The sequence below is a fragment of the Eutrigla gurnardus genome (genome assembly GCF_963514095.1).
Source record: "Eutrigla gurnardus genome assembly, chromosome: 6".
Classification (NCBI taxonomy): domain Eukaryota; kingdom Metazoa; phylum Chordata; class Actinopteri; order Perciformes; family Triglidae; genus Eutrigla; species Eutrigla gurnardus.
Window position 1 is genome coordinate 6,341,209 of NC_139920.1, and position 15,754 is coordinate 6,356,962.

Here is a 15,754-nt window from a genome sequence, read left to right on the forward strand (position 1 = left end):
AGACTCAGATTTAACTGGGTTTTTTTTTTTGCAGTGTAGGTCAGTCAGGTCGCAGACAGACAACCTGGCACCAATATCTATTCTTAGTGGGAGATTTGAGAGAACCAAAGAGGAGGAAATGGGTATCATACTTCAATATTGGTGAAGCAGTGTGGGTATGGATGGCGTTTCCTGAAATAAAGAGAAGGGTCTGATCATGTCTGTTCTTACAAAGCTGCACATCGTCCCTTTCCTGCTTTCTTCTCCTTTGTTACAACGCGTCCAAATCCTCTTCCCTCCTCAAAGACTTCTGTGGAAGACAAAGCCCCAAACTCCTTCACTCTCTCTCTCTGCTCCATCCCTCCTCCCCGAGCCAGACGCCTGTTTTCTTTCCTGCTCTGCTCCCTCAGTACAGGCCGCATGGCCAAATGACAAACTCATATGACGCCTCGTCAACGCTGCCCCATTAAAACCTGTGGCTTCCTGGGACTCGATTTGACCCCAAGTTCATCAGCCCATCCACCACATTTGTTTCTCTCTGTCTCTTCTTTCCCTTCATGTTCATCCCCGTCCTCTAAAAGTAGATCCAGTGTTTTAAAATGACAGAGTTTATTAAAATGACCATTTTTAATGACGCACATACAACTTCAGCGCCGGCTTTGGCTCCTAACATCGGGGCAGACGTCGCTGCTTTGAGCATTTAAATACCCTAATAAATTTCTTTTTCAAAAACACAAATTTCACAAGTGTTGTCAGACATTTTCCACCATAGAAAGTTGCAGAGCATCTTTTCTCTCAGCTTTTACTGTTTTTTCTCTGGACCACATTCTTGATTTTTTTTTTCTGGAAGAGCATTTTAAGCCGTGTATGAATTTACTGTGAGCTTATCCTGTTTTTAAATGTCTAAATGAACGCCCTGTTAGATTGTGTTTAAGCCCAGTGAGTCGTTGCAGCATAACTGCACGTTGAGATGTTGTGATGTGATTATTGTGTGTGTCTCTGTTACACACTTTTCTTCCACACACATCTTTGGAGGAAAACTTGCGCTGCAGCGTTGTATATTTACACAGGCAACACATACTCGGCCTTAAACAGCTACTTATGCCCAAGCAACTGCCCCGGCAGCCATAGAACAACTAAACAACAGCAACACACATAGCAACCAATGCCATGATCCTAGCAACCACCAAGCAACACCTTAACAACTACCTTGAAAACCATATGTATTACCAAGTAACACCATAGCAACCAGTAGTGAACCCATTGCCAAGTACTGTAAACAACTGGCTAGCTACTATATACTATAATCGTGAGTCAACATTGGTTTTTGACCAAAATTAACCAACTGGTCATTAAATATTTTGCTGTATCATTTAGAGGACTTGTTGCATGAAAAAGACAAATCTCTAAAACAAAAAACCCAAAAAGAAACGACAACTTCAATTGGCTATATGTTGAAAAGTTACAGAATTCTTCACTTGGGGTAACATCTGCCTACCTTGTCATTGTAGACACATTTCCAGGTGATAGTGACACGACAACATAGAGAATAAGTAAATATTCAGCTCCATCAGTGAGGCGACGTGACGTTTCTGTGTTCATCCGACATCAACGCTCCTGATATCACCCACATGTAGCAGTGAATCAGAGCCAACAGCTTGAGGGTTGACATACACACACACACACACACACACACACACAGCATTCTGACCTAATTTCAAATGCCACAACACAAACGAGGAGAGCAGGAGAAGCGTGGAGCAGATAAAAGACTCTGGAGATAAAGGGAATTTAAAGAAATGTGCCATTTTAATCACATGCTGACTTCACTGCAGGATCGAGTGTTCTCTCTGCGTTTGGTCTCGATACAATAGTGAATACGGTCCATTACTGCCACTCTGGTAATGGTAATCCAACTCTGACAGACCTTTCATAGCGTATGTGGCTTTTTAGAAGTGAACACTGAGACCGAGGGCAAAATAACAGATTAACAACCATAATTTGTCCTGAGGTTTTAATGGCCAAAATTATACGCAATCCTCCCCCTTCTTCTATCAATCTAAGTGTCTCTGTGGTTGGTTTGAATTCACATTTATAGGCAGCCATGTGCTTTCAATTTCTCCCGTGGACTAATAAAGGCCATTTGAGAAAGGGGCATTTTGATTGGGTGAATTTTCTTTTTTCTCCTTTGAAAACCTCAGGGCTGCAGACCGTGGATGCTTGACAGTTACAAATGCAGCTCTGGCAGGTTCATGTTTCTTCCAACCAGCCTGCCGGAGGATTGATTCCTTAAACTGACACAAATGTGGAGAGAGGACAAACTGTAGTGCACACACACACACACACACACACACACACACACACACACACACACACATAACCTGGATTCAATAATCCAGACTGCTCTATTAAAATGAGAGAACCAACATACGCTGCCACTGTCAGAAAAACTTAGTGTAAAACTACAGTGGCAAAGAAAGGTCAACAAATTTTAATCTTCTCCATCAGAATGTGGAAAACCTTTCAGACAAGACCCTGACTGTTACGTCTCGGCTCCATATTGGAAATCAGTTGTTTCCGTTTGTTATAGTTTGAGAGTCTGAACTGTAAATATTTCAGCCCCGCTGACGGAAATCAGATAAATCACATTCTGAACTCTGGCCTGAAAATCTCAGTGTTTTATTTTTTCTTGCCAGTTTCTGAATACAGATACAATGAACATGGTGTCTTTTTTCTCAAACCCTATTTGTCACTGCGTTGGTTTAATCCGCTCAGGAGGGAGCTCAGGAGCATCATCTGTGTTTCCTGACACATTTCACAGGAAAAAGGTTTAGATACGATTGAGACATAACGTTCCCTTCACAGTCAACCAATCACAACCCACTAAAAGCTCCAAACTTCTCCTGATTTTGCACACAGAATGCGATCAAAACTCTGCAACTTCACAGTTTTCACTGCAATCTCCACAATATATTCATCTACAAGACCGGGCGATGCAAAATAAGTTGCAGGAGTCCTTGCAAAGCAGGAACTTTACAGGTTAAAGACATGGAACATTTGTTGGAGATCGACAGACTCCAATAAATACAGATTATCATCTTCTGCTTTACTAGAATTTCCCAGAGTCTTCTATAATACGGTGCACTGATGGGTCATTTCCATGTTTAATAGGAATACTGTTAAAAAGGCAGACTTGCTGGGTGATTGAGAAGTCTTATAGCAACCTTCAAAGCAATGTCAGGAGACTAAAGTGGCAAAACAAACAAGATTTATTTCAACATTGTGAGATGATAAAGTCCATTTAAGAAAACTATGTGAAACAACTAATGATGTGGGATTTCTTCCTCGCTGATGGGAGAGGTTGGACTGTACAGAATATTACACCGAAATGATGCCTTTTTTACTTAATGCATTTTCTCATAGTACTCCTGTGAACTCTTAACTATGACCATCACCCGAACTACGTTAGTATTATCGCCCATTAAGTTTCATCATTTGCAAATGACTTGTTTTATATTTATATATATTTATATAAACAAATGTTACGCATGGAATCATTGCACCTGGTCAAAAGTGATTACTAATGCATTTAAATAGGAATAAACAGAGTATTGTACAACGGTGTATTAGGGGCACTGTAAATAAACACACGGGAGAGAGAGGTGGGCAATATGCCAAGAAAAAAAGTTGCAGATTTGCTAGTTTATAACGATGCTAACAACCAGCATCTATGTTAGCTAACTTCTCATGAATGTCGCATTCTTTTTTTAAAAAACGTGTGACAACGCCCTGTTAAGGTCCTTAGGGTGACGGCTGTTCATGGTTATTGTTGTTGTTTTTTATTTGAGGCCAAATTGTCATTTTATGGGTGTTTATTGATCGTGTGGTTGGGCTAAGATGCTAGCGTTAGCGTTCACTTGTTGTCATAGCAACGGCAAACATCCAGTCAAGCAACGTGTTTACTTCCTCTACGACCTCTATAATAAAGTAGCAAATGGACTTTATAAAGTTGCAGATTTGCGGAGGAAGTAAACACATTGTTAAATGTAAAAACACTGGACTGGTCCGTTTTAAAGGATCTTTGCCGGTCTGCAACACATCAGCTGTAATTCACAACATCAGCAATCTCAGTCCATTTCCCCTCATCGTTCCATACAAAGCCGTGTGTTGCGGTTGCCTCCCAGTCTGCTGTATGTCTGCATATAGCATGACTCATCCCTTCATCCCAGAGGAGAAGTTCAAAGGAAAGCTGCTCGCACAAACATAGCCTCCAGCCAGCCGGGAGTTTGGCGTTCTGCCTCTGCTCGCGTAGCTACAGGGGAAATGCAAAACTTCATTCTCAAAATACAAAGCTTCATCGCTCACTTTTATATAAGCTCCGGGTGCATTTTATCCACATGAAGCTGGCATCCATGTTGTTTTTAATGGAAAATAAGCCCATAAAACCTGAAATTCTCCACGATTAAATCATGAATAAAATGTCACACCTGTGCTGGTTGAATCCAATCAAGTCAGCATTTACAGGTTTAGTTTCTTACAGCAATCTGTATTGACTGATTTTTCGACAGCAGGTTTCCACATGGAGGAGGAAATGAGTTTCCTCTGCACTTCTGCCATCTTTGCTGTAGTTTCCAAATGGTTTCTGTTACATCTGAATGCTGCAGAAGGAAACAGTTGATTTCAGCCCTATATAAACAGATTGGGCATCTTTCCTCAGGCACACAACAACTACTATCCAAGTCCTATTTTATGTCTTTGATTTATTTTTAAGTGACAGGATTCAAAGGTTATACAGCAGTTTGTCTTCTAGCCAAGGTCTTAATTACCTTCCATATTCATTTCCCGTATTGTATGTGATCCAAACACTGACTTTTTACTCCTAAAAATTAAGATGTATGTTCCTGCAACACATCATTGCAAGTTGCATTGCAAGAAGAACCTGACCCAACTTCTACAAGCCTGATCCTGGATCTGTGGCATACAAACTGTTCACAGCCTGTGCCAAAGTGGCCAAAGAACGAGAGCAGTGATGTGAATCCTTTATAATGTTTCGTCTTGATTCTATAAATTACCCGCTGTTTAAAAAGTCAGAATGACCTTTGGATGAAAAGATGGAGTCTTTGGTGCTTTTTCTGCTGTGGCTTTCTGTCTCTGAATCAGTTTGTTCTACAGGAACGAGCGGATTTGATCTCATCCTGTTGGAGTTTCATATTTCACATCATTTGACCTTTTCCCGTATACAACCCAAACTCTCCACATTAATTCAGCATTACTACAACCAGCACCTGCCCCCTCCTGCAGCTCTGTCCTTCACTAACAGGGGAATGGGGTAATTGCAGCAAGCACCTCCAGAGTTATATCAGACCCATAATGCACCTGGCAAAGCTCCCAGAATCCATTACTCTGGCACAGAACCAGAAGCAGAGGAAAGCTACGCCTCTCATCTTCTCGGTTCAAAACCAGGCAGACATGATTTAGCTGTGTGGCTTTTCAAACAGAATGCTTGATTTCAACTTCTAAAAATATGTCTGCATATGTGGATTTCAATCATATATCTGTGCTTTTAATGTTGGATTCTGTCTTGTCTATGTGAGGCGCTTGCTGTGATCGCGGATACTAAGCACAGTCATACATTGGAAAGCTCTGTTTTCAGAGGTTATAGCATGTGTTGGATTCTGGTCCCCTATTAAAAGAAAGTGTTCCATGCTATCCAATTACTGCCATTAGACTGGGGGTGAGTAAGAGGGCAAACTAATCAAAGGGGAAACAATCTGTCAAAACACCACTGTGGATGGAGGGACACCATGAAGACAAACAGATGTTGTGACATTTGTCTGGTCGTGGGTAAATCTACAGTATTGCTATTAAGACCAATGAAAGTATATTTAACGTGAGAAAGGCTGGTCTATCCAAACCTTTAATGAAACCCTGGATCAAAAACGCTGCATCTCACTCCATTAAAACACTGAAATAAATGATTAATATCCAAACGTACGAGCAGCATGGACACATAAAGGAAGTCCTCTCAGGTCGGGATGGAGGGCTGTTGATGGAGACCCGATGACGCCACCAAGTCACATGACTTTACATCCATAGCTTATTACCAGTTACGTTAAGCAACCCCTCGACAACGTTAACCCCCCCGAACCTATAATGAAACTATAATCTGCCCAAGTGGCAAAATATGACAAGTAGGGATGAGATCACATTTTAAAATGGACTATGTGCACTGTGGAGCTACATTACTGCATGTGTGCAGTATGGATATCAGATAGGGACTTGATGTTGGCAGAGACCTGATTTTTAATGATCTGGATGAGGACCCGGGGCAAAGGAAGAAAAATCTGGAGTTGCAACATCCTTATTATCCGTGCGTATGAAGTGTGTATGAGAGAAAAAGTATTACAGCATGTTCAACAGGGTGGAGAGTCAGCGGGAGGGAGGGAAATCTCTGACTCATGCAGTTTCAGTTGCCACATCATCTTCCCAAACACACCTACATGGTGATTACCACAGAGCAGCAACAAGCCTGGACACACAGCGCTACGCTAACATCACTGGAGCCTCGTCTCCACCAAGGGTTGGTTTTTCCAGCTCTACCGTTATTTAGCCAGCTCTTCTTCTCACCACAACCGCAGTATCAAAGTCTCAAACGTCATCACGTGAGAACACAGTATCAGAGGACTTGTTCTTACCTGTTCAAACTCTCTGAGGCTGTGCATCTGTGGGCCTTTATCTGTCTCATCACACGAGAAATCTGGGGAGAGAAAAGATGGGCGTGAATAGCATATCAAACATATGGATCTTCTGAGGTTTTGTTGTGGTTCTTGTGTATTTTCCAAACTGGGACGTTTCAGATACATGCCAATCAAAAAGGCATCACTGTGGTTTTACAAGAGTGGAAAAAGAAACATTAGTCAATTAGTTTAATGAACATGAAAACCCATTCACACTCTTTCACTTCCTGCACTGTGCTCATTGTGATGCTAGATTTCCTCAAATCTCTTAATCTTGCTTCATCTTTCAGCTGTGTGTTTTATCACCATTTCCACCTGAGTGAGTTTATCCATCTCAAGTTTTTTCCTGTCCACGAATACTAATGAGCGCCTGGTAGTAATCTCAACTGCTCCACATGCAGGGGAGCACATTAAAGTCCCTTTCAACCCATAAGTACATTCAATCCAGTGCTACGAAGCCCTAACATTTTCAAGGATGCCGTTTCTGTATGTGAACCTGACCTCTGACTTATGAGCATGGAAAAGCCTGATACAACACACTCAATATAGTTTTATTGGTCTTGACAGTTACTTCGACAGCTGACAAACTTATCTTCACTCAGCTTTTGACCGTATCACATGGTCTTCATCAGTCGGTGAATGTGGCTTAGTTGTCTTGGATTTATCGATATAAAATGTTCCATTATTCTGAGCACTTTTAGGGCGTAAGACTGGAGCTTTATGGATCAAACTCAGCTTCCTTTGCAGATGAAGACTGTGTGATATGGTTGAAAGCCCTACAAAAATCCTGTATGTGAATATTGAGTAGAGACTGCTTTGACTATATAGTTCTTTCAGCGGTATTTTCAGAAAAGCACACATGTTCCATGTTTGTCTAGACGGCGTTAAACACAAATAAATGCATTTCATCTGTAACCTGCACCATCAATCTTGACGACCTACATCTAAAATCATTCCACTGTTGTTACGACTCATCAGTCAAACAGAGCAGAGCTGAAACGTAAACACCTCTGGGCTTTCTGAGCCGCATCCCCGAGACATCCTGATCAACCCTCGCCTCATTATAACCCTATTAAAGCTGGATATATGGGCCGTGTCACACACACACACACACACACACACACACACACACACACACACACACACACACACACACACACACACACACACACACAGAGAACCCACATGGTATATTACAGTCCAGCTGAAACATTTCCAGAGGTCTTAAGACGTCTCAAAGCCAAACTTATCGTCTCTAAAAGGCCAGGAGCGTTCCCAGAAAAGTCCACACAGGAGGGATTTGTACAATAGTTTGTGTTTTATTCCTTTAAAAGCAGGGCCAATTGGTTCGCCGTGGAAGAGGGGTGGGGGTGGTGGAGTGCCAGATCCCGAGGGGTGTAATCAAGACGCCTTTGGCAGAGCACAGATTTCTGGCAGTTCCTTAAAATTGCGGCACATTAAACGTTATTAAAAAGCTGCTCGGTAACATAAAGGTAGAAGGTATTCTGGATGGAGGCCCAGAGCCGCCCGGGGTACCAAATATTACACAACACTGATGAATGACGCACTGCTGCAATCATGCAAACACACACAAATATGTTGTGCTACTGTACTTGTGAGGACCCTCATAGAAATGACTGCAGCCCCTTTGTCCAAACCCTAATCCCAAAAAACCAAACCTGCGTGACTCCCTTTAAAATCATGTGCAGATGGATTTGAATCTGTTCTGTGTTTGTGTGAAAGGCAAACCCAGTTTCACGGCTCAGAAGGAAAACAATGCCAATGGTGAGTCAATTAGGATCGTAGTGGACACACAAATTAAAACTATTGAAAATAGTATTAAATATTGATAAATACGACTCATGCAGGGCGAGCCGGGAGGTGGGTTGGTCCAAAAACACAGGACTTTGAACCACCAGACCAATGTTTGAGACCGCGTGTCTCAGAGTGAAGCTAACTTTTGTTTTTCTTGCTTAAACCCACCGTGGTGGAGGAACAAATAGTACTTCCAATTGAAATACATTTGTTTTAAAGTCACGGTGAGCAACAGGACAGTTTTAAAAAATCAGACATATATTAAGGCAAACCTCAATATGTTGTATCTCGCTTGATTAACCCAAGGTGAATCCATCTTCTCATCTCAGAAACAAAGCAAACAAGCATATTTCCTTAAAAATGTTGAACAATTGTAATTGAAGACGAAGGCTACACAAACCAGATATCACTTATATATCTGATGAAAATGGCCCAAATCACAAATAAAATGTCTGATCTGTGATCTCAGTGATTTTTGTCTTGTTCATACTAACAAAACTGTAGTAAAACACCAAGGGAGGAGCTGATTTATCTTTACAGATCCCAGTTTCCTGCTGATTTCTAGGAAGGAACTGAAACTTCTTAAAAGGTTCCTGAATGATGAACTTCCAATTAATCAATTCCAATGAATTGCCAGTGTAGCCCTGAGACTCTTATAGTCAGCTGACGGCTGGTCGGATCAACAACAACAGTGTTAACATTTTGAATTAGAATACTAACATTTGAGTTTAAATTGATCTCTATCGGTTTTTACAAGCAAAGTAACATAAACACATAACTACGATAACTAAATACAACTTTCTAATTTCTTGGTCTGATAAACAGATGTAGCCAAAAGTATATGAACACACACACATGCAAATACACACACACACACACACACACACCCCTATTAAAGGGGTGGTGGCTGTTACCAGCACACTCAGTCAATTATAGACACATCGAGGCAACAGACTGTTTCTCCTACAAACAGCTCATTTGTAAACACAGAAGCTTCTTTCAGACTAAGCGCAGTAAACTGTGATGTTTATGTTCACACAGGGGTTTTCCCTGGAAAAAGAATCCAGTCAAGTCTACAAGGTACAACAGGCAACGTAAAACACATTTATTAGAGATGAAAACATTTAAAATGTAATTAAATAGGATATGAACTTACCCATCATAGGTCCGATGCTCTTTGGCCTGGCCCGTTTCTCTGCACCACAGTGCCTGAAACAGGAGACAGGAGTCAGCCCAGTTCCCTCAGACTCAACACACGTCTTCACCAGCAGCCACACACACACACACACACACACACACACACACACACACACACACTGCCCCTCATCCTGGTCCTAAAACCTGTGTTTCCACATGGTAACACACTATCTTTCCACAGAGAGCATACCTACCCGCTGGTGTCTCGTCTGCTTCACGTTTCACACAAAATGTGGGTCAAAAATAGTCCGGTGTGAGCCGAGCTTCCCGGTGACATGTCAAGAGACAGCAGGCACACTCACACACTGGTGGTGGACACTGAGTCAGCGCATGCTTTAAGTCACACAGCCATCACTCACCAGCTGGGAAACAGTAAACAAAGATGGAGGGTGGAAGAATCCATGTAATCCTTCCACCCTGGGGCTTTTCTGACAGTAGCTATCACTTTTAAAGTTGTGTGTTTAGGTAATAAAATCACTTTGCAAGGCTGGAAGAGTGAAGGCTTATTTTGGTTTACCTAAAAGAGTAAAAAGTAACCTGCTTAATGTGGATTAATCAATAAGGAGGATATGTTTTTGAGGATCAGAGGAGCGTGGGCCGGATTTTCTCCCATTAGCACGTCCTTGCAGCTTTTCATGAATAATCAATGAGCAAGATTAAGTCAAAGCAGAGCTCGCCGGGCTGTAAAGGCTTCTTTTATTAAGTAAAGTGAAGATCAGGCAGACGGAGGAAGTTCACATCAGGGTGAGAATGTAATGAGCCTCAGCTCATTGACTCTGAACAACAGAGAATTCAAAGGCTTTCAGTGCAATGAGTGGATTCGCTGATTTAACACCACTGTGGCCACCTGTGTGTGTGTGTGTGTGTGTGTGTGTGTGTGTGTGTGTGTGTGTGTGTGTGTGTGTGTGTGTGGGTGTGTTTTACTACGAGACCTCCATGCTGGCCCGAACACTTGGTGATGACAGCTGAAAGAGCTCAGAACTGTGAGGAAATGTGTGACAATAGAAGCTGAGTAGACAACAGGAACGGCCTCAGACAGCAGCTGTTTGTTGTTGCTCTCCTGTGTGGTCACATGTCATCAAACCTCTGCAAATCAGCTCCTGTTACAACACACTCATGCAACCAGCGCTCGCAACAAACATTGGCCACGCGTTCTGTCAGGCTTTCCCTTTAAAAGTCCCATTAAAGTCAATTTAATGACATATTCTAGAAATGCATATCCTGTTACGACATCATCCCAGCACTTCACTGAAAGTATATGTAGGTGTTAACTTCATCTAAGATTGCTGGCGTGAATAGATTGTCTTCAGGCAGCACTTAAAGTCATCTTTTCATATTTTAATAATGTATTTTTTTTTAACATTATATCCGGATTTGGTGATTAGTTTGTTTGGAATTGAATTAGTTATGTGTTATTTATCAAGTAAACATTGTCGATGTTGGATATAGCCTTTGAAACTTAAAGATTTGCTTGACCCTGTAAAAAAAGAAAAGAAAACTAAGCAGTGTTTTTGGGCCACTGCTTGACTCAACCAGCCAGCCTCAAACAACTATCTGACAAGAACAAAGTGTAACTGCGTCTGTAGTTGAACTGGAAAGCAACACAAAGAAAACACAAGTGATCGGTGGTCTGTGCTCCTCGTCCAGAAAGGATGAAACAGGGTAATAAAAAGAACCGTAAAGTTGTTTTCTCGACTTTCCACCAATTCTGTGCTCGTCTGACTGGAAGTAGAAAAGGTGAAGACGCCAAATACAATGAGAACATAGTGGATAACAATGATGAACAGGCAGTCAGGCTGCTCCGTCATGGTGGACTACAGACAAAGATGGCGACCATGAACTGCAGAGTCCTTTGTTTTGTGCTGCTTTACTTGTTTCTTGTCATCTCTCTACATTTCACTCTCAATAAAAGGCGGAAAATGCACAAAAATAACTTTATGGCTGAACTAAAGCTAAACTTTAGGACACACCGCAAACACTATGAGGGATTGTCTGCTAACAATGGATCAGCCAGCTGCTGCTGCTGCTGCTGAGGAGCCCTGAGACATATTTACAGACTAACTGCAAAACATAATCATATCAAATATCAGTAATGCAAACAAACAGCAGTCCTGATTATATCCACACATATTGTAAGTATAATTGATAAGCATTCAGTCACAAATTGTATTATATTTGAATTTGTCAGTATTATCCTGTAGAATGGGACAATATAGGTTTTTATCCCAGATAGAGAAAAAAACATTCCATTATCGGGATAATTGTAAATATCATCTCGAGTGACTTTACAAAAGCTGTCTAGCCGCCATGATGATAAATTAGTGGGAAAATAGAGCAAACTGTATAAGATGAACCATCAGGAGGAAACTGTACCGTAAGTACAGTTTCTAACGGATTAAACACGACAAAAAGTTCTGACAACGCAGATAAAAGGCCCACTGTTGTTTCTGGCAGGCTTGAAGGGGTTAAAATGACAAGAAGAAATGAAAAAAAAACATGAAGAAGGATAATTCAGGCGTTTGAAATGAATGAAACTAGCTCAGCCAATCGCTGCCCATCATCCAGGACCACCACATGTGTCCAGACCTCGTTACGTAACACCGGCACAAAGGTCCTCTCTTCATCGCAACGTAAAAGTAGACTTTTTTACTTTAGTAATATGCATTCACTGCAGACGCTTTCTATTCATATTACAGTCATGAATGCACACACACACACACACACACACACACAGAAAACCACAGTTCACAAACCGCACACACACTCACCACAGCGACCTCCCATGACTCATCACAAGAGCTGTTATCATCCAAAAAGCCTTACCTTCCTCTGTAAAGATATCCACTCATTCTTCAGCTGCATGAAATAAAACAAAAACACAGGGAAACTTCCAGCTGTTCTCAGTATCTCCTCAACCGCCAGGTGAGTCGGTCAGACTGCCGCCACAGACCTGAAGACCTCCATTTATCTTCACACAGCGAGCGGCGCTCCGGCACAGTCAGACGTGGCCAAAATGACCAGGCGAGGAGTTGGTACTGTGGGAATCTTCCAGCCAGTCGTTTCAGACTCCTCAGACCCAGAGGAGAGTGACCACAGTCAGGCTAGTTTGGCCGCGAGGCTCCCGGAGGAGCGAGCCAAGCACCCAGGCAGTCATTTGACGTGGCAGCGAGAGGAGGTAAACACCGCTGGGAGCAAAGGTACACAGCCTGCCTGGTGGAGCATGAAAGACTGATCTGTTTCAGCATGCTCCAAAACAGACGCTTCACTAGGTGTGTGTGTGTGTGTGTGTGTGTGTTTCAGCATGTGTCTGAACCACACCAACGTCTTCCTGCCATTGCTGCTTAAACAGTCACTAAACTGTCAATTCACAGTTTGCCTCTGGTATTTTTGAAGGCAGGGTGGAGCACGAGAAGGGAACCAATATATGTGTGTGTGTGTGTTTATGCATCTCATCCTCCCCCTGCAGGTGTGTGTGTGTGACATGTCGGAGCACGCTTCAAGCAGGTTAAACAAGGTATGAATCCAGACACTACATTAACACACACTACATTAACACACACACACACACACACACACACACACACAAACAGATCTCAGATCTGATGATGTTTCCTGTAAAACCACATGAACGGAGTCTATTGTTGCTCTCTTAGAAAAGCAAAAGAAACAACAGTGCAGCTGCATGGACTTGATTCAAACTGACAGGCAGCACTGAGGACGGTGGAGGGAGCTCGGGATCAAAGACAGACAGCGGAGAGTCCAGTCTGGATCAACGGCCGTGGAAATTCCTCCTCAGTGCTTCTCCAAACAGGAGGGTGTGGTCTACGGAGTGTGTACCTGCATGTGCACACACACAGCTCTGGACCAAAAAAAACGTGTTATGTTTGGAATGAAATGACCGCCCCTTTGGTTTTTGGGTGCTTTAAAATCCGTTATTGTAAATAATCAAATTGTGTCCTTATTAACCTGAACAGAAAAACAGAGGGGTCATCCTGAAGTCTGGCCTGCTCCCATTTGAAGACTCCATTTTATTTCACTGCTATTTGTGTTCATTGTTTCAAATGAAAACACCTCCAGCTGTTCAGGGTATACCATATACATAGAATAGGATTGGGATTTTCTGGGGTTCACCTGGTCGCCTAGAAAATGACGAGTGTTGCTAGTTGTTATGGTTACTACACACATCACTGGGGCTGTAAGGACGCAGCTACGGAGACTGACTGTCTAGTTAGCTTGGTAGCTTGTTCTCCAGAGGGAGGTGGAGGGACCAGCCTGCTGCTGGCATTCAAGCATGGTGGAATTAAAAAGCCATAATAACTAACCAGCTCTATGCCAGTTAGCTAGCTCGCTTGTTCTTCCACCATGCTTTAATGCTACATTGGTTACAGCAAATGAGCTGAACAGAGTTGTCCCTCATCTGGCTAATTATATTGCGTTTTCCTACGCAGTAACAGTGTGTTTTATTCCTTTGCTCTAGCTCTCTTCGCTTCGTAACATTACTACTCCCTGCTCACTTTAGTCGTTTAATGCAAAACGACTAAATTATGCTACGTTGATTTGAATGGGAATGTCTGTACTCCCATTCTGTTTCTAGATGGCACAAATCCCTTCTATTCCCTGGAAGACTTATATTGTGAAATGACTGTCATTAACAGCAACTTAACACTGACGTGTAAAGTATAACTGGGTGGAAAATGATTTAGTCTTTAATAGGGTCTGTTATATGTAAAGTACCTTTAAACAAAAGGAGAAAAAATATCCTCATTGAGGTCAACGACTTCCCAACTCACTACTACGTGACTTAAATAAGGAACCAAAAAAAACGACAAGTTAAATGAAGTACTTCATCGTTGGCCAGCATACTACCAGATAGCAACTGCCCACAATGAGCTCAGTATTTAAAATATGTTCACGTAAACACGTGTGAAAATACAGATTAGCCCTGTCTAGTCTCTAAAAGGTGTAATACATGCGGTATGGCCCTTTACATAAGTAAAACTGGATGTTCCTGAACACCTGCAACATAGGGGGGTAAAGTTGTTTTAAATGCATTCCAGCACCAGGACTTTGGTAACCTGTTGTCTGTACACGTGTTGGCTGTTGGCTTGTGTTCGAAGAATCTCTCTCCCTCCCTTTCTCCTCCCTTCCTCTGCTTCCAGCAGCAGATGTACCTTCACATACCTGCCTCACATGCCGAGGTGCTGGGGGAGTTCAGGCCTGCAGCCCTGCAGGTCTGAGCAGTGGAAGAGACAGCTCATACGTGGCTGGACTGTATGGAGCCAAACACGTTATGCAATCGCTGAAAATAACAACCTTCACTCTGTGATTTACTGCTCAGTTCACTTGGAAGTCTCGATGTTTATTATTGTGTTTTCAACTTTCTATATGGAGCTTATAAGACTCTGGTCCACGACCTGAGTGCTAGGATCCCACAAAGCAGTCCCAGGGTAAACGTGAAGGGTCATGGGATGTTTAACAAATACTAGTTTCCACTTGTAGAAGAGGTAGTTTTACCACTTCTGGATTAAAATTAAACACACTGGGAAAGAATGTCACCTCGTGGTCGAGCTGCTCGCTATTCATTATGTTTTCTCCAAACAAAAAAGTAGGGAACTAGTCCTCTTAGAGGCGTCACATACTTACGAGACCCTGTCACGTGCTTTTATTGGCTTTTATTAACCTACTTTATGTGAACAATTTGTATTAATTTAAGTATCTGCAAATGTGAGCCTCTCAAGAGGACTTGCAGCAGGCTATTTCTATTTGTATTATTTAATATAGTATAGATTGCATCCACATGCTTACATCATTTCTGTAATATTTCCGTGCAGTTTGCTTTTGACCTTCAGTTTACAATTTATAGGAACACAAGAGAAGGTGACTTACTTGAGCCTTTTATTGATTTACTGTCCCTATGCTTATGCTATTACCGTTGCTACATTTGAGCCATTTATTACCAACATAACGTCACATTAATGCTTCTGTACTTATTTAATTTGAACCTTTTTTGTTAGTTCAAAGTCACA

The 15,754-nt window shown here is 42.0% G+C and overlaps 1 protein-coding gene across 2 annotated transcripts in view; it reads right to left on the reverse strand.

Annotated features, from left to right (window-relative positions):
- pde4dip (phosphodiesterase 4D interacting protein) overlaps positions 1 to 15,754 on the reverse strand; it is a 93,004-nt gene that overhangs the window by 72,804 nt on the left and 4,446 nt on the right. Inside the window, exons 1-3 of one of the 2 annotated variants that reach the window (XM_084011535.1) lie at positions 12,552 to 13,051; positions 9,688 to 9,740; positions 6,675 to 6,736 (exon numbers count right to left, since the gene is read on the reverse strand). In XM_084011535.1, the coding sequence (XP_083867661.1) occupies positions 6,675 to 6,736; positions 9,688 to 9,740; positions 12,552 to 12,577 (141 nt within the window). In that variant the 5' untranslated portion in view covers positions 12,578 to 13,051. Of the gene's footprint in view, positions 1 to 6,674; positions 6,737 to 9,687; positions 9,741 to 12,551; positions 13,052 to 15,754 lie in introns of those variants that run through there. The other variant, XM_084011536.1, reaches the window with a different exon arrangement.